Raw genomic sequence first — 27,053 nt, forward strand, 5'->3', positions numbered from 1 at the left:
TTTGAAAGATAATATAAATGTAATCATGACTTTACAGAATAAATTGTTGTAGCTGGTTAATGATGCAAGATTAAAGATGGAGTTTGAAAACACAGCATCACTTACCTTGCTTTAGATAAAAATTTAAAACAAATATCCTGAGCTTGCTGTCATTTTTTTTCTTCCATTTCTGTCAATTTGCTTAGGTGAGACAGGTTTCTCTATTGTTATTGTTAATAGAACAAAACATAGATGTATGTTATCCCCTGAGAGTAACATTGTCATCAAGCCAACCTAGATAAGTTAACAAGCAGGAAAACAAGCTCAACTATTGATATACATAATGTTCATTCAAAGTGTGTGTAAAGTAATTTAATACAGGGACTTGCTATTTGCTTTATAACTTTTTGTTTTTTATGATTATGGATGACTAAACTTATGAGCATAATTAGCAATTCTCCATTTTAATCTCCTAAATACAAACTTTCATTGAACAATGTGTAGAATTTCTCTATTTTTTTCCTGTTAGATTTGTTCTAAGTAGATGTATTGAAATGCAATTTTAGGTCTGTTGAGTTTGTATGTCTTTTTCGTTTATTTTTCTAGAATTTAATTTTATTATACTTTATAAACATAAATTTAAAAATCTTTAATCTGTTGATTCACAATGGATTAGGGATTTAAAAAGAATTAGTCTGTTGCCACAGATGGTTTGGGAAAGCACTTCTGTAGGCCAAGTTTAGGATTTTGGATACTGTCCTAAGGGCAGGAAGAAAACTCTTCAGTGATAGCTCTTATTCTCATTATTTAGGATGCTACATGGACATTCAAAATTAGAAGGCTTGGGGCACCCCATCCGTCATGCTTGCTTCGGTACTGGGCACAGGAACACAGCTAACATCAAATCTATAGTCAGTCTGGTTTAAGACAGAACAGGTGCCGGCTCTGCAGTTACTCCTGATATGCAATGAGGAAGCCACTAACTCTCCCTCTACCCTCTCTGAGTGGTAAAGAGATACCAAGCAGATCCTAGAAATACTTAATTTAGCTGTGTTTAAAATAATGCTAACACTTGTTAGTTAAGTGAGGACTGATCCTATATGTGAAATTATTATTGGCGAAATCATGATTATGTGATTATACATATATTTCTAAATATGTTAAGGGTTAATTTGGCTATGTTTTATTTAGAATAATAAAATTTCAGAATCGAAAATGACTTGATATATTTAACTTTATATCTGATAGAGAAAATTGGAGAGAAAACTGAGGCTCAAAGGGTTCTATAGAAAGAACTGATTAAGAATTTGGGTGTTGGAGTCAGAGGTTGGAGTTCTGCTGCCACAAACCAGGAAATTCCTGGGTCTGCCAGAGGCAGGAAGAGGCAAAGTGAGGATCCTTCTCTAGGGGCTTCACAGGGAGCATGATTCTACCATTACCTGATTTCAGACTTCTAACCTCCAGAATTGTAAGATAATAAATTTCTGTTGGGTTAAGCCACCCAGTTTGTGGAAATTTGTTATGGCAGCCCTAGGAAATGACTATGTGGACTGATAGAGTATTGTGAATCACAGTTTCTTTGGTATGTGAATTTCCAAATGAGTTTAAATAACATCCTCTGTAGGATTATGATTTTTTTTAATAGTTTGGATCTTGGGATCAGATTGTTAAAATAAATGCAAAGCTCAATTGTGCTCCTTACTGATGTTGAATTGTGCTCCTTACTAATGTTGAATTTGGTTTCTTTTTTTTTTTTTTTTTGAGACAGAGTCTCGCTCTGTCTCCCAGCCTGGAGTGCAGTGGTGCGATCTCGGCTCACTGCAAGCTCCGCCTCCTGGGTTCACGCCGTTCTCCTGCCTCAGCCTCCCGAGTAGCTGGGACTACAGGCGCCCGCCACCACGCCTGGCTAATGTTTTTGTATTTTTAGTAGAGATGGGGTTTCATCATGTTAGCCAGAATGGCCTCGATCTCCTGACGTCGTGATCTGCCTGCCTCGGCCTCCCAAAGTGCTGGGATTACAGGCATGAGCCACTGCGCCCGGCCCTGGTTTTTTCACAGTAATAGTTTGATAAGAAGAAGATTTACCTTATAGGGCTATTTTTGATGATTGTTTAAAGGAAATGATCCATGAAAACTTTTAAGCACAGAGCTTGAAAGCTGGTAAGCACTTTATATGGGTTAGATATTATTATGATAATCATGATGCTAGTAGCATGGTGGTGGTGATGGAGAAGATTCTTTGACCTGCCCAGTTGGACAGTAACAGAATTGGAAGTAGAAGCCTGGGATGCTGTCTGTCACTCTGATGGCATTTCTACCTCTACTCAAGTCATCCCAGTAAACTGTTCACTCTTGCACCTTCATATATTGATCTTCACATAATGATTTCATTTTCAAATGCTCATATCTTTAAAAAGATGTAAGGAAATTCTACTCCCAACCATGCACATATTCTCTCAGCTGGGTGACAGCCTCTCAACTTCACCAGATGTCTTGCCCAGTGTGAAACAATCACCAGGCTTAGAAAGGAAACCATAGCACCATGAATATACTGTTGGAATAGGCTCATTTCATTACTGTGATGTGTTTGAAAACAAGTCCTCAGTCTTTAAATTATAGGCTACTTTACCCATATAGTTGATAAATATATTTGCATAATTAGCAAATCATATTGTTCTGAGATCCTCTCAAGGCAGGGGATGGAACCATATTCTACCCAATTAAATAAGAGGAGAGAGAGGAAATTCCATTTCAACTTGATTAAACAAATATGCATGCATTGAGCTCCAATTTTCTGCGTGATGTCATGCTTGGCTCTTAATCATATGACTAAGGTAGACTCAAGCTCTGTTCTTACAGTAGAGCTTTCAGTCTAGTGGGAAAGGTAGAAAAATCCCTTTTCTATACAGAATCATGACCCACAGGAGGAAAAAAAATCAGTGTTACAAATAAAGAGAAAAAATTTAAAGAGAATAACATCTAATCACTTTAAAAATTAAGAATCAACAAAAATTCAATAATACAACAACAACAATAACATGGAAGATCTTAACTTGTAAGGAACATGGCCCCATTGGGTCCGAGCTCCAGCAGTGGTAGTTTCTGAGCCGAGAGCAGAGGACCCTTTATGGGGACATCCTGCAGAAGAACTACAAGAACATTATTAGAAGGTGCATATTGCATGTGAATCTGCTAGGGATTGGAGTGTGGATAATTTTAGCAAGATCTGCTCCCATGGCCTTAGTTATCATCTCTGGGATAGTCCAGACCTCTCTTCTGGGTGCCAGTCTATTTGAAATTGTTATTTGGATAGCTGGTAGGCCTAGTAAACTCAAAAAGCTGTAGCCATAATGGCAGGGCATGGAGAACAAGTATGGTGTCCTCTGAGTGAAGAACACCTCAGAAGGGGGCAGATGACCAAATAGTAGGGGTTAATTTGGACACCAGTAGCATATCTTAACCTGGAGGGGCGGCGATAGAGAAGGTGCCTTTTCCACTACTAGTAGTCATAATGAAATGTATGAACCCTGCTGGGTGCGGTGGCTTACGCCTGTAGTCCTAGAACTTGGGGATGCCGAGGCGGGTGGATCACCTGAGGTCAGGAGTTCAAGACCAGCCTTGCTAACATGATGAAACCCCATCTCTACAGAAATACAAAAATTAGCCTGGCATGATGGCAGGTGCCTGTAATCCCAGCTACTCAGGAGGCTGAGGTGAGAGAATCGCTTGAACCCGGGAGGTGGAGATTGCGGTGAGCCAAGATGGCACCATTGCACTCCAGCCTGGGTGACAGAGTGAGACTCTGTATCAAAAAAAATAAAATAAAATAAAATAAAAAAATAAAGAAAATAAAGAAAAATAAATGTATGAACCCTTGGGGGCAATGATATGGGGGGAGAAAATTTTGAACTGGTTTTAAACTGGAGGTGACCTGAAAAAAACACAGACGTGATTGACTAAGCCTGGAATTCACTAGATTAAGTTTTCTAACAACTTTTAAAGGAGACAGCTATAGAGAAGGGGTTTGGAGAATCAACTCTGGAGTCACCTCCACAAATACCTCTTGAATAAATGAATAAAGCTGGAGAATAAGGCTTAAGAGCTACTCTGAAATTAATTAGTTGCGTGATTTTGAACAAATTACTTGACTTGTCTGTGTCGTGGTTTGCAAAATGAGAACTTTACATGCTTTTCTATTATATGATCCTAAATGATGGCCAGTCTTCCCGGCAAGTCCTGTACTTAGCGCTGTGAATACTAAGAGTCAGCCTGTATAGGGAAAGGATAAGGATGACCTGAACAGCGCCTGTGCCACTCCCACATTTATTTTCCTGCTCACTCAGCAGCTCTTTCTTTATGTTTGCATTCTCAGCTCAGCCTTTGGCCAAGACTGTCAAGGTGGAGATAGAGGGAGGCTCTGGCAGAGTGACGGAACTCTAGGGGCATTTATTCCTGTCAGAGGACTAAATGATACATGTGAACAGACACTTTGGCTGAACTAATGCTGAATCTGGATCCCTGCCAGCCTTTTTAGATACTAACATAAGCTTATCCCTGTTCTCAAGACATGCATTTGGGAAACCCGGCCTAAGGTTTCCATCTAGCAACTACATGTTCATCAAAAAGAAGATTCTAATGGCAGTAGCTGAGCACTAGCAATAATTATGTGATGAGTCAGGAAGGATTTTGAATTATTGCATCCTGAGGACTGAACTTAATAAATTTTCTTTAAGGTGTGGACTACGTATAGCCTTAGAAAAAGAGAATTATTTTTGATGGTAGCAGAGGCAGAATAAAATAAAAATCTCCCTTTGAAAATGGAATTTTTAATGACTGCTATATTTATTGTTTATGGATTTAAGTTTACAGGCTGAAGAGAAAAAAATCTGATATAAGTAAAGCTGATTTCTGGATATCACTAAGAATATTCTGGTATTTAGCCTTTCACGTTAACAGTCACTTGTCCCCTAATGATAGGCAAAGCCCTATCTTTTAATAGAAAACCTTAAACAGGACCAGAAGCCAGCTCACCGGCTGGGTCCATGTGGATGCTTCATTCTATTCAGATGAACATTAAGTACCGTAGTGTATTGAAAAAGCAGCCAATGCTCACTCTGCTTGTCTATTGGCAGTGAAAAATAAGGGCTGCATGGTGGGATAAGCTTTTGAACTGATGACTCATGGCTCTTGAAGACTAATGCATATGATAAGCCAGTAAGTCAGTCCTGTGCCCGGAATGCTGTATATATTTTTCTAAGCAGTAAAGGTCACTAGTGCTATTTGGTAAACCTTATTCACATTTTCAGTTCTCTTACAGTGCTGTTTGGTAAACCTTATTTACATTTCCAGCTCTCTTTTCCTTGCCTATTCCTATGGACTGATTTAAATTACCCTTATTTGGCCTCACAAAGAGGGAGTGATAAAAATAGGCCAATCCTGATGTGGCATAGTTTAAGGTCACAACAACAGGAAGAACTAGCATTCATGTACAGCATGGCAATGTAGACTTGACCCCCAGCAGTCCTTGGGTAAATAGGCATTAGTTATTATGCAACTCTGATAACAGGTGCAGGGAATTTGTGTCTGGCTTAGCAAAGCAGGGACAGGGACTCGACCCCAGAGCTCCTAAGTTCCAAGCTCATTTCTTTTTACTATGTTGCTTTTAGAACTGTGTTTGAAGCAACACTTCTCTTATTTATTTATTTATTTATTTATTTATTTATTTTTTATTTTACGGGAGTTGTATCATGATTCCACATTCACACAACATTCTTTGGTGAATACGAAGAATGTTGACTAAAACCTAATCCCCTCCCATGTTCCAAATAGGTCATCTCTTATACTTCCTATTGTCGACACGTGAATAAGAATATGATTTGTATGGAAAGCCACCTTTGCTATAAAATTATTTTATCCCGCTTACTATTCCTTTTTATATCATACCTAATCATTCCCAGTTTGATATATTGCTTCTTAATTTTAATATTTTTTTCTTTATTTTTAGGTTTTCCAGTTTGTTGATGTACAGTTATTCATTATAGTCTCTAATCATTCTTTGCATTTCTGTTGTCTAATTTGTTATGTCCCCTTTTTCATTTCCGATTTTATTTATTTGGGTCTTCTCTCTTTTTTTCTTAGTCCAGGTGAAGGTTTGTCAAATAGTTTAACTTTCAAAAAAAAAAAAAAACCAACTGTTCATTCGTCACAGAATTAGATAAAATCCTAAAATTTATTTAGAATCATGAAAGACCTCAAATAGCTAAAGTAATCCTTAGCCAAAAGAACAAAACCAAAGGCATCACAATACCTGACTTTAAAATTTGCTACAAAGCTGTAGTAACCAAATCAGCATGATACTGGCATAAAAACAGATACATAGACCAATGGAACAAAGTAGTGGACCCAGATATAGATTCACACATTTTGAGACAATTCATCTTCAACAAAGGTGCCAAGAACATACAATGGGGAAAAGACAGTCTTCAATGAGTGGTTCTGGGAAAATTGGGTAAACATATGCAGAAGATTGAAACTAGTCTGCTATCTCTCACCATACACAAAAATCAAATCATATCAAAATGGATTAAAGGCTTAACTCTAAGACTGAAACTATGAAACTATTAGAAGAAAACATTAGGCCAATGCTCCAGGATATTGGTCTCAGCAAAGAGTTTTTGTGTAAGACCTCAAAAGCACAGAGAACCAAAGCAAAATTAGACAAATGGGATTGCATCAAGCTAAAAATCTGCACAGCAAAGGAAACAATCAACAAAACGAAAGAGACAACCCACAAAGTGGGAGAAAATATTTGCAAAGTACCCACCTGACAAGGGATTAATAACCAGAATATAAGGAGCTCAAACAACTCAATAGCAAAACAACAACAACAACAACAACAACAACAACACACACACACACACACAATAATCCCCCCAAACCCCAAATAATTTGATTAAAAAATGGGTAAAAATCTAAACAGATATTTCTCAAAAGAAGACACACAGATGACCAATAGGTATATGAAAAAAATGCTCAACATCACTAATCACCAGATAAATGCAAAATTCTGATGAGATTGGTGTCTCCCCCCAGTTAAAATGGCTTTTATAAAAAAGACAGGCAATAATGGATGCTGGTGAGGATGTGGAGAAAGGGGAACCCTTGTATACTCTTGGTGGAAATGTAAATTACTACGGCCACTTTTGAGAAAAGTATGGAGGCTTCTCAAAACACCAAAAATAAGGGCCAGATGCAGTAGCTCACACCTGTAATCCCAGCACTTCGGAAGGCCGAGGCAGGAAGCTCACTTAAGCCCAGGAGTTCGAGACCAGCCTGGGGAATATAGTGAAATCTCATTGCTAAAACAAACAAGCAAACAAACAAAAACTAAAAAAGAGCTGCCATATGATACAGCAATTCCACTACTGGTTATTTATCCAAGAGAAAGGAAATCAATATATCAAAAAGGCATATGCACTCCCATGCTCATTCAGCACTATTCACAGTAGCCAAACTACAAATCAAACTAAGTGTCTATCACTGGTTGAATGGATGAAGAAAAGGTAGTATATGTACACATGCAATAATATTCAGTAAATAGGAGGTAATTATGTGAAGTAGAATCAGCCAAACACAAAAAGATTAATATCGCATGTTGTCACTCAGATATGGGAGCTAAAAAAAAAAATAGATCTCATAAAGACAGAGATTATATTGTTGCTTATCAGAGGCTGGGAAGTTTAGCGGGGAGGGGAGGATGAAGAGAAGTTGATTAATGGTACAAATATATGATTGGACACAAGAAATAAGACTTAGTGTTAACATAGATCAGTAGGATGACTATAGTTTACAATAATCTATTGCACATTTCAAAATAGCTAGAAGAGAATAATTTGGATGGTTCTAACATAAAGAAAATGCAAATATTTAAGATGATGGATATTCCAATACACTTATTTGATCTTTACAAATTATGAGTGTATTAAATTATCTCATATACGTCAAAACTATGTACATCTATTATGCATTAATTTTAAAAAAGTGCAAAAAATAAATATTTTGCCTATCTTTTTTAATTGAATTTTTTGGTCCTACTGAATTATAAGAGTTATTTATATAATCTGAATACAAGTCCTTTAATATTTTGTCCTATTTTATTGCTTGACTTTTAATTTTCTTGACGGTATCTTTCAGAAAGCTAGAAGTTTTTAATTTTGATGAAGTATAATTTCTCGATTTTTTCTTTTGATATATGTGCATTTTGTGTCCTGCTTAAGAAATCTTTGCCTAACCCAAGTCACAACAATTTTATTCTAAAAGTTTTATAGTTTTAGCTTTTACACATAAGCTTATAATCCACTTTAGGTTAATTATTGTGTATGATGCAAGATAAGATGAGGATTCTCTCCCTTTCTTCTTTCCTTCCTTCCTTCCTTACTATATGGATGTTCCATTGTTCTGGCATCATTGTTCAAAGGATTATCTTTTATCCATTGAAAAATCTTGATATCTTTGTAAAAAATCAATTAAACATTATATATATATATATATGTCTATTCCTATGCTCTTTACTTTATTCCATTAATTTTTATGTCTAGCCTTATGCTAAAACTATACTGTCTTGATTTCTATAGCTTTATAGTATAGTATTGAAGTCAGATACTGTGAATCCTCTGATTTTACTCTTTTTCAAAAAAATTTTTGGCTTTTCTGTTTTCTTTGATTTTTCCATATAAATTTAAAAATCAGCTTATTAATTGCTACAAAATAGCCTGCTGGGATTTTTATTGAGATTTTCTTGAATCTTTATATCAATATGAAGATAATTGATATCTTAACAATAAGAACTATATGTATCTGTGAGCACGTAGATCTTTTTATCCACTTAGGTATTTTTTAATTTCACTCAGCAAAGTTCTATAGTTTTTTGTGTAAAATCTTGCCTGTATTTTGTTATTTTTCTTCATAAGTATTTCATGTTTTTTAATGCTGTTATAAATCATATATTTTTTTAAATTGTATTTTTAATTATTTCTTGCTAGGATATACAAATAGAATTGATTTCTGTATATTGACTTTGTATTCTGCAGCCTTGCCAACCCACTTACTAGTTGTAGTAGCTTTCTCACATATGCTTTGGGATTTTTTAAAGGTAGATGACCATATCATTTAGGGAAAACATTTATTTCTTCCTTCTCAATGTGAAGAACTTTTATTTCTTTTTAATTTTAATTTTTAATTTTTTTTTCTGAAACAGAATCTTGCTTTATCTCCCAGGCTGGAGTGCAGTGGCATGATCTTGGCTTATTGCAACCTCTGTCTTTTGGGTTCAAGCAATTCTTCTGCCTCAGCCTCCCAAGTAGCTGAGATTACAGGTGCTCACCACCATGCCTGGCTTGTATTTATATTTTTAGTAGAGACAGGGTTTCACCATGTTGGTCAGGCTAGTCTTGAACTCCTGACCTCAGGTGATCCGCCCGCCTCAGCCTCCCAAAGTGCTGGGATTATAGGTGGGAGCCACCACACCCAGCTGTTTTACTTCTTTTTATTGCCTCATTGGATAGACTGAATATAATCTCCAATACAATGTTGCCTCATTAGATGTATATTTTTAAGTTCTCTTTATTAGATTGAAGAAGTTCCCTTTTATTTTGCTTTGCAGTGAATTATTTATTTTAATGTGACTAGGTGTTGAATTTTGTCAAATCATTTTTTCATCAGTGGATATAATCACGTTTTTCCTTCTTTAGGTTGTAAATGTGCTGAATTATCTTGATTGATTTTAAAATATTTTATCAACCTTGCATTTCTGGAATGAACCCCACCTTGTTGTAGTTTATTATCCTTTCTATATATTGCCAGATATAACTTAATAATATTTTGTTTAGGATTTCGTATGTTCCAAAGGTAAATTTAGAATCTATGTTCTAGTTTTGTTTTCTGTTATGTAACTGTCTTTGTCTGGTTTTGGCTAGTGTCATAAGAAGAGTTGGGAAGTGTTTCCCTTTCCTTTATTTTCTGGAATATTTGTGTAAAATTGCTATTAATTATCCTTTAAATGTGGTGGAATTTAGTGTTGAAACTAGATAAGACTAGAGATTTTTATTGATTATGAAAGAGGAATGTAGATGTTTCCAAATGGAATTGTGGATCTGTCTACTTCTTCTTTCAGTTCTATTACTCTTTCTCCAGGTAAATGTTTCATACATTTTGATGCTTTGCTGTTAGGTGCATATATACTTAGGATTGTTGTGTCTTAATTGTGAACCCTTTTGTTATTCTGTAATGTACCTCTTTCTTCCTGATAATTTTTTGTACTCTGAAGTTTGCTTTTTCTGACATTCACATATGACATTCAACTTTCTTTTGATCCATGTTTACCTAGTATATAATATATATTTTTATATATTTTTAATCCTTTACCTTTAACTTACCTCATTATATTTGAAGTAGATTTCTTTTTAATAACATATAGTGGGATTATATTTTTCAAATTCCTTCTGATGAGTTCAGTCTTTTAATTGTTATGATGAGACCACTTGCGTTTAAGGCAATTATTGACTCGTTTGGATTTTGGCCTACCATTTTATTGTTTCCCTTTGTTCTTTCTATTTTCTGTTCCTATCTTAACTATTTCCTGCTTTCTTTCAAGTTATTTAAATATTTTTTAGAATTCCATTTTACCTGTTGTATCTCTTAACTATATCTTTATTATATTATAGGATTTTGGGTTGGTGCTCTAGAGAATTATAATATACATTCTTCACTTTTTATCATCTACTTAGAGTTCATATGTTATTACTTCAATTGGAATGTGGAAACCTTACCATCATATCAGTCCCTTTATTCTCATATCTTTATGTTGTGTTTGTCTTATGTATTAAATCTACATATATTAAAACTCCATTAGATAATTTTAAAACATTTTCTTTCAATCATTGTGGTAGCCAGGAGAATGGAGTCCCAAAGATGTCTACAACCTAATCCCTAGAACCTGTGAATGTGTTACTTTACATAGCAAAGAGACTTGAACATGTGATTAAGGCAAAGGGTCTTCAGATGGGGAGACTATACTGGATTATCCAGGGGGTCCTAATCTAAAAATATAAATCCTTAAAAGCAAAGGCCCTTTCTAAACTGTAGTCAGAGAACCAGAGAGAGTGTAGTGTGAGAAAGACTCTGCCTGCTGTTGCTGGATTGAAGATTGAAGGAGGGGTCAATGAGCCAAGGAATGCAGACACCCTGTAGAAGTTAAAAAAGGTATAGAAATAGATTCTTCCCTAGAGTCTTCAGAGTGAAGCTTAGTCATGCCAATTCTTTGATTCTAGCTTGGTGAGTCTGGTGTCAGGCTTATGACCTTTGGACTTATAAAATCATAAATTTGTGGGCCAGGTTCAGTGGCTCACACCCATAATCCTAGCATTTTGGGAGACCAAGGCAGGTTGATCACTTGAGATAAGGAGTTCAAGATCAGCCTGGCCAACATAACACCCTGGCTCTACTAAAAATCCAAAAAAAAAGAATTGTCTGGGCATGTTGTTACATGCCTGTAGTCTCAGTTACTTGGGAGGCCGAGGCAGGAGAATTGCTTGAGCCCAGGAGGCAGAGATTGCAGTGAGTTGAGATTGCACCACTATGCTACAGTCTGGGTGACAGAAGGAGACTCTGTCTCAAAAAAAAAAAAAAGTTATATAGCCAGGCATGGTGGCTCACGCCTGTAATCCCAGCAGTTTGGGAGGCTGAGGCGGGTGGATCACCTGGGGTCAGGAGTTGGAGACCAGCCTGGCCAACATGGTGAAACCCTGTCTCTACTAAAAATACAAAACTTAGCCAGGCCTAGTGGTGCCTGCCTGTAATTCCAGCTACTCGGGAGGCTGAGGCAGGAGAATTGCTTGAACTCGGGAGGTGGATATTGCAGTGAGCTGAGACGGTGTCACTGCATTCCAGCCTGGGTGACAGAGTGAGACTCCATCTCAAAAAAATAAGGATATATATGTATGTGTGCGTGTGTGTGTATATATGTGTGTATGTATATATACATATGTATATATGTTGAAAATACATATATATACACGTATGTATGTATATTTTCAACATATATACATATGTGTATATATATATACACACATATATATGAATCTGTGTTGTTTTAATCCACCAAAGTTGTGGTAATTTGTTACCGTAGCAATGGAAAAATAATATAACCATCAAACATATTTTACAGTACTCAAGAATAGTATATTTTTTAACCCAGATATTTGCCACTTCTACTCTTCATTCCTGATATGCTGTTATCTTTATGGTATTATCTCTCTTCTGCCTGAAGAAATTTCTTTAGCAATAATTTTAGAGTAGGTCTATTGGCAATCAGTTTTTAAAGATTTTCTTTATCTGAGAATGTTTTTCTTTCATATTTATTCCTGAAGGGTATTTTCAACAGATAGAGAATTCTGGAATGACAAAATTCTTTGGACACTTAGAAAAAAAAATTCCACTTTTTTGTGGCCTCCATGGTTTGCATTCATTCAAACTGTTGTTTCCCTATATGTAATGCCATTTTTTCTTGTTGCTTTTAGGATTTTTTCTTCTCTATTGATAGTTTCATTTTTCTATTATTTTCAGCACTCTGGTTATGGATTCCTATAAGTGTATCCTGTTGAAGTTTTCTGAGCTCCTTGAATCTGTAAGTTTATGTCTTTTGCCAAATTTGAGACATCTTAGACCATTCTTTCTTGATTAACAACAGCAACAAAGTGTCTGCACTCTTTCTTCTCCCCTTTTGGAATTCTGATGACATTTTCTTTTCGTTTTGTCCCACAGGTTCCTGTGACTATGTTCATTTTTTAAAAAAAGTCTTCTCCCTTTTGTTCAGATTGGGTAATTTTAATTGATCTGTCTTCGAGCTCACTGATTCTTTCCTTTATCATTTTCATTCAGCTACTGGGCCCATTCTAATGATTTTTGTTTGTTTGTTTGTTTTTAATTTCAATTATTCTGTTTTCCAGCTCTAAAATTTCCACTTGGTTCTTCTCTGTATCTTCTATGTATTTGCTGCCATTTTCTGTCTTTCATTGGTTTCAAGAGTATTTGTGTTTATTTGTTAGAGCATTTTTATAATAGTTTCTTTAATCTTTTCCAGATAATTCCAACATCTGTGTCATCTTGGCATTGGTATCTGTTGATTATATTTTTCTTACTTAAGTTGAAGTTTTTCTAGTTCTCCATATGCCAAATAATTTTTTATTATAACCTAAATATTTTAATATTAAGTTATAAAACTCTGAATTTTGTTAAGTACTGTGGTGAATGTTGGATTTTTAAAAATTTAAGCAGGTGATTGACCCTTTAGAATTTAGACAGAAGATTTTGACTTGTCTTCCTTTTGTGTGGTTTTAAGACTTTGTAGTATGCAACTGTGCAACACAGAGGCCAGCCTGTGACCTGGGTAATGGTCTATTTCTTAGACCACTACCTGGCTGGTAATCATTGCCTGGCTGGTCTGAGTGCAGTGGTGCTTACAACTAATTGGTCACAACCAATTACAGATTTATTTGTTCATTTTCCACTCCTACTGCTTCAGTTGACTAGCCAAAAACAACAACAACAACAACAACAAGAACAAAACAAAGAACTCACTGCCAGTATGGTAGTACTTCAAACTCTGGTTTTCTTTCCCAGTTTGCTTGATACCATGTAATTTTCAGAGTCCTCAAATACTTTATACATTCTGTTGAATTTTGATGGCATTCAGTGGGAGAAATGGTAAAGTGTACTTAATCCATTTTACCCAGAGTTAGAGCCTCATGATATTCCTTAATTTTTGAAAACTTTTAAATTTTATTTGTTTAAGTGTTACGTATAATACTGTATACTTCTATTCTTTCTAGTCTGTTATTCCACATCTCTAACTAGTTGTGTGTTGGTTATTTTAACTGTAACATTCATGTTTTGTTTATGTTTTCCATTCTTTTTATCAGTCTTGGCACATGCTCAGTAATATTCTCACATCTGACTTGTTTTCAATTTTTTTGGTCACTAATTTTTAGCACTGTTTTATTGCTGCTTATTAGAGCTAATGGTTTTTAATATTGTTTTTAAACATACTTTTATTTCTAGAAGTTCTATTTGGTTTCTTTTGAGATATGTCTACTCTTTTCTCACACAATTCTGTCATTTCATTTCTTTTATATCCCTTTAAAAATATCTCCAATCACTTAAACATTCTTATTTTATGTTTTCTGTCACTTTATTTTTTGATATCCTGAGGTCATGAGATACTAATTCTCTGTTTTTCTCTCTCTCTCTCTCTCTCTGTGTGTGTGTGTGTGTGTGTGTATGTTTCTTGAGTATTTTTCATGGTCTTTTATCTCAGTGTAATAGTAATAACAATGACAATTATTATTATTATTATTGCACAGCAGGAATTTTCTTCTTGTGTACCAGAAGTCATAGAAAGTCACTTAAAAGAAGTCTTATATTTGCTTCTTCAGAAGACCCTGGGACTTTAATGCTACTTTTTGATTTTAGAATTTCCATATCAGTGAGGAGTGTGATCTTGGACCTTGTACCTGCAAGTGGCAAAGCTTGAGATTTGACATTTAGTATAGGTGCATTGGTTTTCCACAAGGGCATGTGCAGCTGGCAAGCTTCGGCCAACATGCAAAGTTTTAAAGTTTCAAAAGTTTCTTTTTGTAGGAGATATAATTCTTCAAAGCTTACTACTCTTATCAGAAGAATCAGTAATATCATCATCTTTTCTGGCTTCCAAAATTTGTTGTTTTCAGTTCTGGTGTGGATGTTAAAATCCCACTCTATTTTCTTAGGGTCCCGATAGAGTCTGAATCCCTGTGTTCCACCCTCTCCAAATTCTTGCACCACCTATTGCTTTCTCTGTCCATCTTCTGCTATGTCTTTTTTGTAGCACCTGGGGATTTTCTTTTCTTAATTTAAAGCTCATCTGTGAATTTAAAAATTGGGCATTTTACTTAGCTTTGATATGTGTATATGGTAGGAAGGGATCTAAGGGTCGTTAGAGTCAACCATGTTTACTGAACTTTTCCTCATGTAGTCAGTACTTATATTAGTTTTCCGTGGATGCTGTAACAAACTACCGCAAATTTAGTGGATTAAAACAACACAAATTTATTATCTTACGGTTAGTTGTTGAGAAGTCTAAAACAGTCTTGACTTTTTTGGGCAAAAGTCAAGTTATCAGCAGGGTTGTATTCTTTTCTGGAGGCTCTAAGGGATAATCTTTTTCCTTGCCATTTCCAATTTCTAGATGCCTCCCATATTCCTTGTCTCATAGCCCTTCTATATTTTCCCATCTTCATAGTCAGCAACGGGAAGTCGAGTTCTTCTCATATTGCATTAATCTGACCTCCTCTTGTGCCTCCTTCTTCCACATTTAAGGGCCCTTGTGATTATATTGGGCATACCCAGATAATCTGAAATAATCTTCCTATTTTAAGGTTACCTGATTAACAATCTTAATTCCATCTGCAACCTTAAATCCCCTTTGCCATGTGAGGTAACATACACAGGTTCCAGTGATTAGGAACTGGAAAAGACTGTTTCTTAAGGGGAAGGGGATTGGAATATTATTATGCCTACAACAATGATTGCAAGCAAAGTTTTAACATTGTCTAAAAGGAATTTGAGTGTATGTGGATATAATACATAAGACAACTACAACCTAAAGAGTTGAGGATAAAGGGATTGATGTGGTAGTAAAGCTTCTGTATTCGAACTGAAGTGGTAATGTATGGACTCTAGGTAGAAGGTGAAAAGTTAAGTATGTATATTGTATTCCCTAGAATACCAATTTTAAAAGCTTCACAAAGAGATATAGTCAAAAAAACACATAGATAAAATGGAATACTGAAAATACTGGCATTCAGTGGATAGAGACCAAGAATTCAACTAACATCCTACAAGGCACAGGACAGCCCCAATAAAGAATTATCCAGCCCCAAAATGTTAGTAGTTATAATGTTGAAAACTCCTGCCAAGGTTGAGAAACTGCCCTAGCTAATACAATGGCTCACGTTTACTATGGGTTTCCAAACCTTACACCTTAGTTTTAGAGAAACAACTCTTCACCCCTCCCCATACTCATATTTTAATGATTTCCATACTATTTAATTAGGTCAAATAATTACAGTAGCAGGTTCAACTAGAATTATTTTGGGTACCAAATACCACTGTTCTGGAGGGAGCCTCAGTGTGTATGGTACTGGAGATAAGCCCATTAACCACCAGCTTTCAGCATATCATGGATGAGAGTCAGAGAAACTCGAGAGTATCCCTACTTTCATGAGTTGGTTGAACACAGGTTGGTTAGGAGGACTTTTATGTGGAAATATATATGTGCATATGTATATTTATGTTTTATTCTTTTCTCTAATGATAACATTTTAAATGCTACATTATTTAAAATTTATTTCGTGTAGCTTCTGTAGATACTTATTACAATTGAATATTTTAGGTGCACAGCTGTAGAAAGGTATTTAATTCTCTGATGATTAATTTCTTTTCATTGATTAATTAAATTGTATTATTTATTTGGCATAGTTTTTCAAATTTGGGAAATTGCATATGACAATCCTTTATCACTTGTAAGTACTGAAATATTTCTCAAACTTTACAAAGTTACAAATAGAATTAAATGGGAAATTCGATAAGAGAGAATTAAAAATTAATTTAAAAGAGCTCCCGAATTCTGAATCTTTTCTCTTAAAAATTCTAAGGGCAGATCTAAAAATACCTCTTTCCCTATAGTATAATATAGTATATGTATTCCACTATATGATAATATCTATAACTATATATCTATAGATAAAAAGTATATTATACTCCTGCCTTGCAGGGGGCTCAGACTACCCAGTAGGCATTTTGGTAACTGTAGCTGTTAGTATCCAGTTGGAGAATTCAGTACCCACATGTTTGCATGGAAGGTTAAGAAACCCAATTGATCTTTGTACAGATTAATACCATAATGGTTTTTTAAACTCTTAACTTTTCCAAAATGAAAGTGGAATGCCATTCCTCAAAATTTACCTAAAAATTTTAGGGCTATGTTCAAAAAATATTATGTACCATTGATCTTGAACATACATGTGCCTGCTGAAGAATGGCTCTCAAATGACACCACTTTTATGGTCCCGGACATATGTGGTGAAGGGCAGGTAGAGCCTGCATGAGTGTGGTCAACAGTGGGATGTCTCTTCTCTCTCGCCTGGGCTCCATCTCCTCCCTCTGCTTATTTATGTATTTATTTATTTATTTATTTCTCTCTCTCTAACCATCTCCTCTATGTAGGTAGATATTTCGGCGTGAACAGACGCCCTGGCTCAGTTCCCCTTGCCTTCTGCTGTATGCTGGTCCCAGAGAGCCCGAGTCCGGGTCTCCACGCTTTATTTGGCAGGGGGCGCGCGGGTTCCGGAGCTGTCCAGCACCTCCTGGCCAAGTTCTCCTCTGCGCTCTCCGCGCCCGGGAAGCTCTCCGCGCCGGGGAAGCTCTCCAGCGCCCCGCCCGGGGCAGGGAACCTCTCCACCAGGACTCCCGGGGCTTCCCAGGCTCGCCATCCGTCCCCACCAGTCTCTACCTACTTTGCCCAGCTCCACCTCGGCAGCGCAGCGTGTTTTGGTGGCCTTCCTCCGCACGCCCTGGAGGGGGAGTGCCCTGCACCCCGGCGCTGCTCCGGAGCTCAGTGCACGAGTGCACATGGGCTTCCCTCCTTTGCTTAAAGGGCAGGCGAGCGCTACTCGCTCCAGCCTTGCCTCCTGCAGCTGGGTGGTCTTTTTTCTCTCCTGTCTTTCAAGACACGCGCCCGAAATCGAGGGGTGAGAGCAAAGACCGCCCATCAACTTAGCACCTTGGATTTAGAGCTTTCAATCCCGAAAGGAGGTTGGCATTGCCCGGGTCATCGAGAGAGGGAGGGAGAAGAGCTGAGGCTGCAACGGCTCCTGGGCTCCCTAGACCGGGTTTGGCATCCAGGAGACCTTGCGGGAGACCGACGCTGAGCGCCGGCCTCGCCCTCGGCGGCCCCTCCCTCCTCCTTACCCCGCCTCCCCCGGCCCGCCCCTCCCTCCCCGGAGGAGCAGTCTCTCCTCGCGTCTCCCGGAGCTTTCTCCATTGTCTCTGCCTTTACAACAGGTTCAGGCGGCGGGGAAGACGGGCGGGTGCGGGGCCGCCCCAGCCCGGGCTTTCTTGGGGCCGCCCCCCTTCTACCGGGTGTGCGAGTCTTTGGCTGCTTTTATTCGGCTCGGGAGCCAATTCCCCGACGGAGCCGCGCCGGGGCGAGTCCGACCCCTCCCTCCGGGCCCCCTCCCGGCCGCGCTGCCGCCTCGGCTCTGCGTGTGGGAATGATGTGCGCATTGGAGGGTCTAAGTTCTTCACTCGCCTGGGGAGGCCTCCCTTTTCTTTCTTAGGCAACCAAAGCGTATTAATCCTACTGATCAGTAAATCCGAGGCAGCAGCAGGAGAGACAAACGTTATTTTCCCGCTTGATTCCAAGAACCTCTTCGATTTTTATTTTTATTTTTAAAGAGGGAGACGATGGACTGAGCTGATCCGCACCATGGAGTCTCGGGTCTTACTGAGAACATTCTGTTTGATCTTCGGTCTCGGAGCAGGTGAGTGGCCGCAGAGCTGGGGCTGGGGAAAGGGATGGCTCCCGCCTCGGGGCAGCATGGGCTGGCTGGGGAAGCCTCGCTTTTCCCGGACCCAAAGTAGGTCTGGAGTGGGAAGCTTGGAGTAAGGGGGCGGGTTTGGATATGGATTTTTTTTTTTCTGTGCTTGCCTTGGAGACCGCGAGGCGGATCACGCCCCTAGTCCAGGGTCGGAGGGCTGAGGGGGAACTTTGCAGAGAGAAGGGTTTAAAGTAGGTCATGGAAACGGGACTGGGTGCTCCGCTGTTTAAAGCTTGGCTGCTGATCTCAGGTAAGGCTCTCGGCGGAGGAGGAGGCAGTCGCCTCTAATCTTCAGTTCCCAATATTGTCGCGAAAACGCGGTTCTTTGCTGCCCTGGAGGAAGAGACTTGCATTTTGATGGAGCTTTTCCTTTTTCTCTCTCCCACCTCATACCCCTCACCAGTTTGGGGGCTTGGTGTGGACCCTTCCCTACAGATTGACGTCTTAACAGAGTTAGAACTTGGGGAGTCCACGACCGGAGTGCGTCAGGTCCCGGGGCTGCATAATGGGACGAAAGCCTTTCTCTTTCAAGGTATGCCCGGCGTGCTGCATCCCCACTGCGATTTCAGTTCCGATAACCCCGGCAGGAGTTGCTCTCGCCGCTTGTCCTAACTTTGTATTGCCTCATGGATGACAGTACTTTAGCTGAGGTGTAGAAGGGCCAGTGTGAGACACATATCCCTATCTCTTTTAAGTGGTTTTTTCTCCCCTGCCTCACCCTTCTCCTTCGTACTTTGTACTCTTGCCAGTTCTAATGGATAGTCCCTTAATTACTGAGCAGAAACTCCTATGGCAGATGGTTGATTTTAGAATCTGGGGAACAATGAATTATAACACAAACGCCTCGTTTGGGTGAAATTGATTTAGGTAGGAAAAAGGATGGCTTAATCTTAGTTAAGACACTGATCTCTGAAAGTTTCAGGTACGATGGTGCCCTGCTTGGAGGAATTGTTTTATGGGGGTAGCTTTCTGGAAAAATTAATGCCTCTGAATATTTTTACTTACTGCATATCACAGTCGCAGTATATTTGAGGCAAAATTTATCTTTGAAAGACCCTCATTCTTCCTTCATCCACCAATAACAAGAGAAAGGGAATAATGGTCTCAAAAGTATTTTGGAAAGATTTCAAATAAATGTTAATCTAGAAGTGTATCTCATATTATCATTAATTGTGTACTTATGATTTTACAACTTTTTTTGAAGTCAGTGGATATTGGCTGGGCACAAATGTCTACATCTCAAATGATACTTAAATGTGTTGTGCAGTCAGAAGCAAATTCCAATGCAGCAAACCTTCAACTTTGATTAGAGCTTTTGAGGATTGCTTGTTTGTGGAAAGTTGCCGTAATAAGAGCTTCTAAAAGGTGGCTAAACGTGTACAGACAGACTAGATTCATGTATAGTGAAGAATACATGAAGGCAAAAGAGAATGGAGTTTGGTTTAACATATCTGATGGACTAAAGCTTCTTGCCCTACCTCACCCAGATTTTTGTTGTTGTTGTTGTTATTTTGGTGCCATGGCTTTGAAAGTGCAATTCATAATTACTAAAGAGTTGGATATGCAAAAGGAAACTACTTCGGAAAATATGCTACCAAGAAATAGAAATAAAATAAAACTTGAGTGTTTCTGTAGTGGTGTTGTTGCCTGATATAGCCAGTATGTGTCACCATGGACACTAAAACCAAAGCTTAGAGTTGGGAAAGGAGGAAATTCACATGTGTTACATTTACTTAAAACAAGTTTGCTCTTATAAAAAATTAAAATGCAATTTTCTGGCTTAAGAATTATTGTTTAAATTTTCTGTTTAAGTTAATTTTTTATTGTAACAAATATTTATGTTAATGTTTTATTCACTTAAGGGTCTTTTATGGAGGGTGGGGCTTGGATATTGAATCCTTTAAAAACAATGACCAAATCTAATAAAGAAGATAAGGCTACATTGTCAGCAGAATTTCACACAGTTGAATAGAAGTGTCAGTAGGGTTAACCTTCTGGTTTTTTTTTTGTTGTTGTTGTTGTTTTGTATTGTGTTGTTTTTATCTCTGATTTTTAATCCCTATGAACTGGAAACAAAGTTATTTCAGGACTGCCAATTCGAGTAACTGGAAAGCTTTATAGAATCTAAAGCTCCTAATAAACAAATGGTATTGTAGTGCTCTTAAAATTTACAAAGCTCCTTTAAATTTTATTAGTATTCTACCTAGTTTCCTCTGAAGAGTGTCTGATCTGTCACAAATAGAAACCTTCAGGACTGTGCATTTTATATTCTGATGCTAGAAAATTAAACAATTTTTAGGAAATAGTCTCAGGAATCGATAACTTTTCCTGGTTAATTAAAAATGTTTAGTTATTCATTTTTATTTAAATTGTCAAATTCTTCAAGGTAGGTGTTCAAAATACATAAGGCATATAAAATGTTTTGTTTGAATTGTCCATAGTAACTAGATATCCATGTACATTGATGAATTGGTTGTTTTTGCTTCCTTGTTGATGCCAAGCTCAATATTTAGACAGAGTAAATGCCTAACAAATATGGTTTATGAGATTTGAAGGTGTAAAATTTCATTTTCTGCCAAATTATGGACTTTATTTAATAAAACCAATCAATCAGCAAGTATTTCCTGCATGCCATGTTCTCAGTAGGCATATATTACTGATGTATTGATTATGCTCTTGTGATTTCTTTTATTCTAAGATTCGGATTATGAAATTGACAAAAGGTGGCCCTTTGGCCATGCATAGAATTTCGCATTACCTTGGAAAGGTCTTTGCTAATAGCATTTGGAAACTTGTTAAGAAGTCAGTTCCGAGTCTTGCTGCTTCATTGAGATTTCCTTTGGCTTTAGAGAGAAAAAAATATACAGACTGAAGATTTTATAGATTCTATTTACAGTGAGTTGAGGGTGCTGCAGATATTTTGTACGGTGTATACATATACACTGTACATAGTCATAGCAGGAATAGTAACAAATTACAAAATCCGTGAGATGCTCTCAGGTTTCATATGAACCTATCATATAAGTTTCTTTGTGCTATCAGATATGTTCTAAATAGATGGAAGAGATTTTTGGACCATCAAATTTTTCCTGCAGTAATGTAACCATCTTCTTCTGTCTTTTAGCTTTAAAATAAAGAAATCTCAACATATACTTTCCCAGTGATTTTTGCTCATTTAATATTGCTTTTCCTTGTGCCAGTTTTTCTGCTTAGTGGATTTTGAGATGCATGCAATTCAATACCTTTTGAAACTCATAAATTTATTATTATCTATACCTAATAAAAACAAATGGAAATATATTTTAAAGTCATATGTTTTAAAAATAATAATAGCAACTATAGTATCACTAAAATGGTTTTGTTGTTGTTGAAATTTGATTTATAGTTGTTTTGGAAATTCAAGTAATAAGATGCTAAATTAGATTACACCTTAATAAATATGGCTTTTGATCTTTGCCAATTACCATAGTTTTCAAAAAAGGAATCCAGGCAATTTTCTAATCATTTCTAGCTATAATCTGACTTGCAGCCACAAAAATACACTTATTATGCTTTTAAAAATTAGAGGAGTGAATGTAGACAATAAAAAGACCTATGAAAGGTTATAAAGGGTTCTACTTTCTAAAATCTAGGAAGTATTCCCCAAGATAATGATCATAATAATGTTTTTTTCCTCTTTGTACATGAGGGATCAGGAATGAGAGTATACAGAAGCACCATTCTAGGACTTTCTAGCAATGTTAGCATGATTTTTAGATCTTTGATTTTAACAATTAATCTGGCCAGGTTCCCAAAGTAGATAATTTCCTCTGTTGGTTTAATACAATTTCTTCTGAAGTGTTAACAGATTTTATAATCTCATTAATCCATAGAAGAGAAGTGGATAAAATCAAAGCATTTTTTTTTACAAGTTATTAAATTGAAAATAAGCTTAGTAGTTATTTGTAAAAACTTTAAGGTTTTAAAGGGAAAAAAAAGGTCGTATGTCTCCTCTTATGCCAGTGTTACGCAGAGTGAAATAGGCATTTGGTAATAGACCATGGACTTTAGTAGGCAAAGGTAACTGCATTGAGGAAATCGAGGTGGCACTAATTTGTCTTCAGTATGATGGTTGGTGAGCATCTGTGGACTTTGAAGTGATGGCTATTGGTGCCCAAATAGTGTGGAATAACACAGTGTTTAAGAGATGCACTTAGAAACAAGATAGACTGAGGTGGAATTTCATTAGTCGTTTTACTGTGGTGAAGTTACTTAATTTCTCTAAGCTCCAGTACCCTTAATTATAAAATGATCATTGTTATGACAATTAAGCGAGTTACTTTCATTCTTTCAAATAAGTTATTGTTGGGAAACTAGCATACTGCTAGGTGTTAGGCACATAACAAATGAAGACGTTAGAACTTAACTTTGATTTCATAGTGTCTTAAAAATAGCCGTTGAACAATTACTTAGTTATAGACCTAATCACCATTAAGATAAATTATATGAAGAAAAACTGAAGATATAATGGGAATCTATATTTTAGTTAGGGGAGTCTCAGGCTCAGGGAAACCATCTTTGAAGAATAGTCATTTAAGCAGATAGTTGAAGGATATGTAAGAGTAGTCCAAAGAAGAGAAGCTATGGGGATAGGCAAAGGGACTAGTGTGTGAGCAAGGTTCTGAGCATGGGATGAATGTGCATTTGAGAACGTGGAGGAAGTCTAGAGAAGTAGAAACATAGGGCATGTGATATGAAATAAAGTATATGAGGAAAGCAGGGACCAGGTTACATGGTAGGCTACACTAATAGAGCAGAATTGAAAATTTATCATTATGGAAATATATATTATGGTGGGCAGAATAATGGTCCTGCATAGATGTTCATGTCTTAATTCTTGGAACCAAACAATAGGTTACGTTATACAGCAAGGGGAAGTTAAGTTTGCTCATCAGCTGACTTTAAGATTAGGAGGCTATCATAGGTTATCTGGGTGAGCCCTGTGTAATCAGAAGAATCTTTTGAAATGGGGAGAAGGAAGCAGAATAGTCAGTGTAGAGTGATGTGATATGAGAAAAACTAGTCTGGCCACTGGTGGCTTTAAAGGTGATAGTGGGCCACAAGCCAACGACTGCAGGCAGTTTTTAGATGCTGAAAAAGGCAAGAAAATGAGTTTTCTCTTACAGCCTCCAGAAGGAATGTAGTGCTACTGATACCTTGATTTTAGACCAATGAGACTCATTTTGGACTTCTGATCTCCAGAACTGTGCGATAATAGATTTGTGTTGATTTAAGTCACTAAGTTTGTGGTGATTTGTTTGAGCAGCAATAGGAAACTAATACAAATTTTCCTGCATGGAAGTGTGGTGCTGGTGTAAGAAATACCTAAAAAATATGGAAGTGGCTTTGGAACTGGGCAATGGGCAGATGCTGGATGAATTTTTAGGAGCATGATAGAAAAAGCCTAGATTGCCTTAAATAGACTTTCAGTAGAAATATGGTTATTGGTGACTCTATTATTGAGGACTTAGAAGAAAGTGAAGAACATGGTAGAGAGAAAATCTAAATCACCTCTGAATATTCCTAAATTATCATAAGTGAGCATTGGTTAGGTATAGACATTGAAGGAACTGCCATTGAGGGCTCAGATGGATATAAAGAATTTTTATTATAAACCAAAGGAAAGGGGACCCTTCTTATACAGTGGCAGAAAAGTTAGCTGAATTGTACCCTGTGGTTATGTGGAAAGCAAAACTTGTAAACAATGAACTTAGATTTTAGCTAAGGTGATTTGTAAGCAACAAAAGTGTTGAAGGTGCACTCTGGCTTTTTCTTGCTCTTTGTAGTAACATGTGAGAGGAGAGAGAGAGATTCAGGGAATAATTGTTGAGCAAAACATATTCATAACTTGGTATTTGAGAAATTATCAACCTATTCAGATTCCAAAACATGTTAAAATAGGATATTCACTGTTAGGAATACCTAGTCTGAAAAGAAAGCCAAGGATGTGACTAGAAAATATTTTGCTAGTGCCTCAGAAATATCAAAAGGTCAGAGTATTCAGTTACATTGAGGGCTCTTTGAAGAACATATGACTCATAGATCCCCTCAACCATTTCAGCAGAGGTCACAAATAGAGATGGAATTATCCAAGAAATATCTATGGAGGAGCCTTTTTTGTTTAATGGAGTGAATCCCCATGACATATATGGGAAATCTACAAGGTTCTTAACAATATTATGGCAGTAAAATTGCTGCTGGTGTGGCCTGAAAGAATCAGTGAGAGAATAAAATGAAAGAAGGTGTTGGATCCCCAAAATTCTACAAGCAAAAAACAGGCTGACTTGGCTGTCAACATCTTTCTATGAAGCTACCTTTCATGAAAAAAGAAGGTTAATTCAAAGGGCAGAACTCAGAGCCCAGAGCATGGAGCTGACTCCAGAGGGTGGAACCAATAATTACAGAAGCTTATTTCTAGACCTTGAAACCAAGTGGTGTTTGCCTGGCTGGATTTTAAAATTGCTTGGATATGGCAACTGTTTTTTTCTTTCTTCCATTTTCTCCCTTTTTGAATGAGAATATTTAGAACTATCACCTTTATCTGCCTTACCATTGTATTTTTGAGAGCAGATAGCATGTTTCAAGGTGTGCCTCAGAATGGATTATATGCAGCGCCTTTCTCATACCTGTTTTAGATGATTTGGATGATGAGATTTGAGACTTTTGTTTTTGTTTTATGTTTTGTTACTTAAAATTTAATTATTTTTAAATTGACAAAATTGTATACATTTATTGTGTACAACACAATATTTTGAAATATACATTGTGGAATGGCTAAATTGAGCTAATTAACATATTCATTACCTCATGTACTTATAATTTTTTTTGGTGAGAACACTTAAAATCTATTTGAAATTTTAAAGAGTACAATGTATTATTATTATAGTCATTACGTTGTACCATAGATCTCTTGAACATTTTGTGCCATCTAATTGAATTTTGGTCCTTTGACCAACATCTCCCCAACAACTATCCCCCATCCCCAGGCCCTAGTAACCACCATTCTACTTTCTGCTCCTATAAGTTCAACTTTTTAAGGTCCCACATACAAGTGAGATCATATGGTATTTGTCTTTCTGTGAAGGGCTTATTTCACTTTACATAATGTCTTCCAGGTTGATCCATGTTGTCTCAAATAACAGGATTTTCTTCTTTGAGGTGGAATAGTATTCCATTGTATACATATACCACATTTTCTTTATGTGTTCATTTGCATTCTTATGTTCTTTGCAGCATTATTCATAATTGTCAAGATGTAAGATCAACCTAATTAATGGTCACCAATGGATGAATGAATAAAGAAAAATGTCATTGGAATTTTAATAAGGGTCACAGTAAATCTGTAGATCATTTTGGATAGTGTGGAAACTTTAACAATATTAATTCTTTAAATCCATGACCAAAGCATATCTTTTCATTTATTTGTGTCTTCTTCATTTCTTTCATCAGTGTTTTATAGTTTCAGTATACAGCTCTTTCACCTTCTTGATTAAATTTATATGTAAGTATTTTATCTTTTTCATAGCCATTGTAAATGAGATTGTTTTCATGATTTCTTTTTCAGGTAGTTCATTTTTTTTTTTTTTTTTTTGAGATGGAGCCTCACTGTTTCACCTAGGCTGGAGAGCAGTGGTTAGATCTAGGCTCACTGCAACCTCTGCCTCCTGGGTTCAAATTATTCTCCTGCATCCGCCTCCCAAGTAGCTGAGATTACAGACACCCATCACTACACCCGGCTAATTTTTGTATTTTTAGTAGAGACAGGGTTTCACCATGTTGGTCAGGCCAGTCTTGAACTCCTCACCTCAAGTGATTGGACCGCCTCGGGCTCACAAAGTGCTGGGATTACAGGTGTAAGCCACTGCACGTGACCAGTTTATTGTTAACATAGAGACACTACTTTTTGTTTGTATATTGATTTGGTATCCTGAAACTCTACTGAAATCATTTATTAGTTCTGACAATTTTTTGGTGGCATCTTCAGGATTTTCTAGATATAAGATGATGTCAAATGCAAGCAGGGATAAGTTACCCTCTTCCTTCCCAATTTTGATGCCTTTTATTTCTTTCTCTTGCCTAATTGTAAGTCTAGGACTTACAGTACTATGTTGAATAGAAGTGGCAAGATTGGGCATCCTCGTCTTTTTCCTTATTTTAGAGGAAAAACTTTCAACTTTTTACTGTTGAGTATAATGTTAGCTGTAGATTTGTTATATCTGAACTTTATTGTGTTGAGATACATTTCTTCTATACATTTATTGAGAGTTTTTATCATGAAATGATGTTGAATTTTGTCAAATGTTTTCCTGCATATGTTGAAATGATCATGTGGATTTTGTCTTT

General features: G+C 36.9%; 1 protein-coding gene across 8 annotated transcripts in view; it reads left to right on the plus strand.

Annotated features, from left to right (window-relative positions):
* The window catches only part of NELL2 (neural EGFL like 2), a 438,477-nt gene that overhangs the window by 54,105 nt on the left and 357,319 nt on the right, over positions 1 to 27,053 (plus strand). For 5 of the 8 annotated variants that reach the window (XM_055357389.1, XM_055357392.1, XM_055357388.1 and 2 more), the window contains 2 exons: positions 18,529 to 18,614; positions 19,075 to 19,203. In XM_055357389.1, the coding sequence (XP_055213364.1) occupies positions 18,529 to 18,614; positions 19,075 to 19,203 (215 nt within the window). Of the gene's footprint in view, positions 1 to 17,552; positions 17,823 to 17,963; positions 18,136 to 18,528; positions 18,615 to 18,810; positions 18,922 to 19,074; positions 19,204 to 27,053 lie in introns of those variants that run through there. The other 3 variants (XM_019039051.4, XM_019039052.4, XM_019039054.4) reach the window with 3 other exon arrangements.

The sequence above is a fragment of the Gorilla gorilla genome, chromosome 10 (assembly GCF_029281585.2).
Source record: "Gorilla gorilla gorilla isolate KB3781 chromosome 10, NHGRI_mGorGor1-v2.1_pri, whole genome shotgun sequence".
In the NCBI taxonomy this organism is placed as follows: Eukaryota; Metazoa; Chordata; class Mammalia; order Primates; family Hominidae; genus Gorilla; species Gorilla gorilla.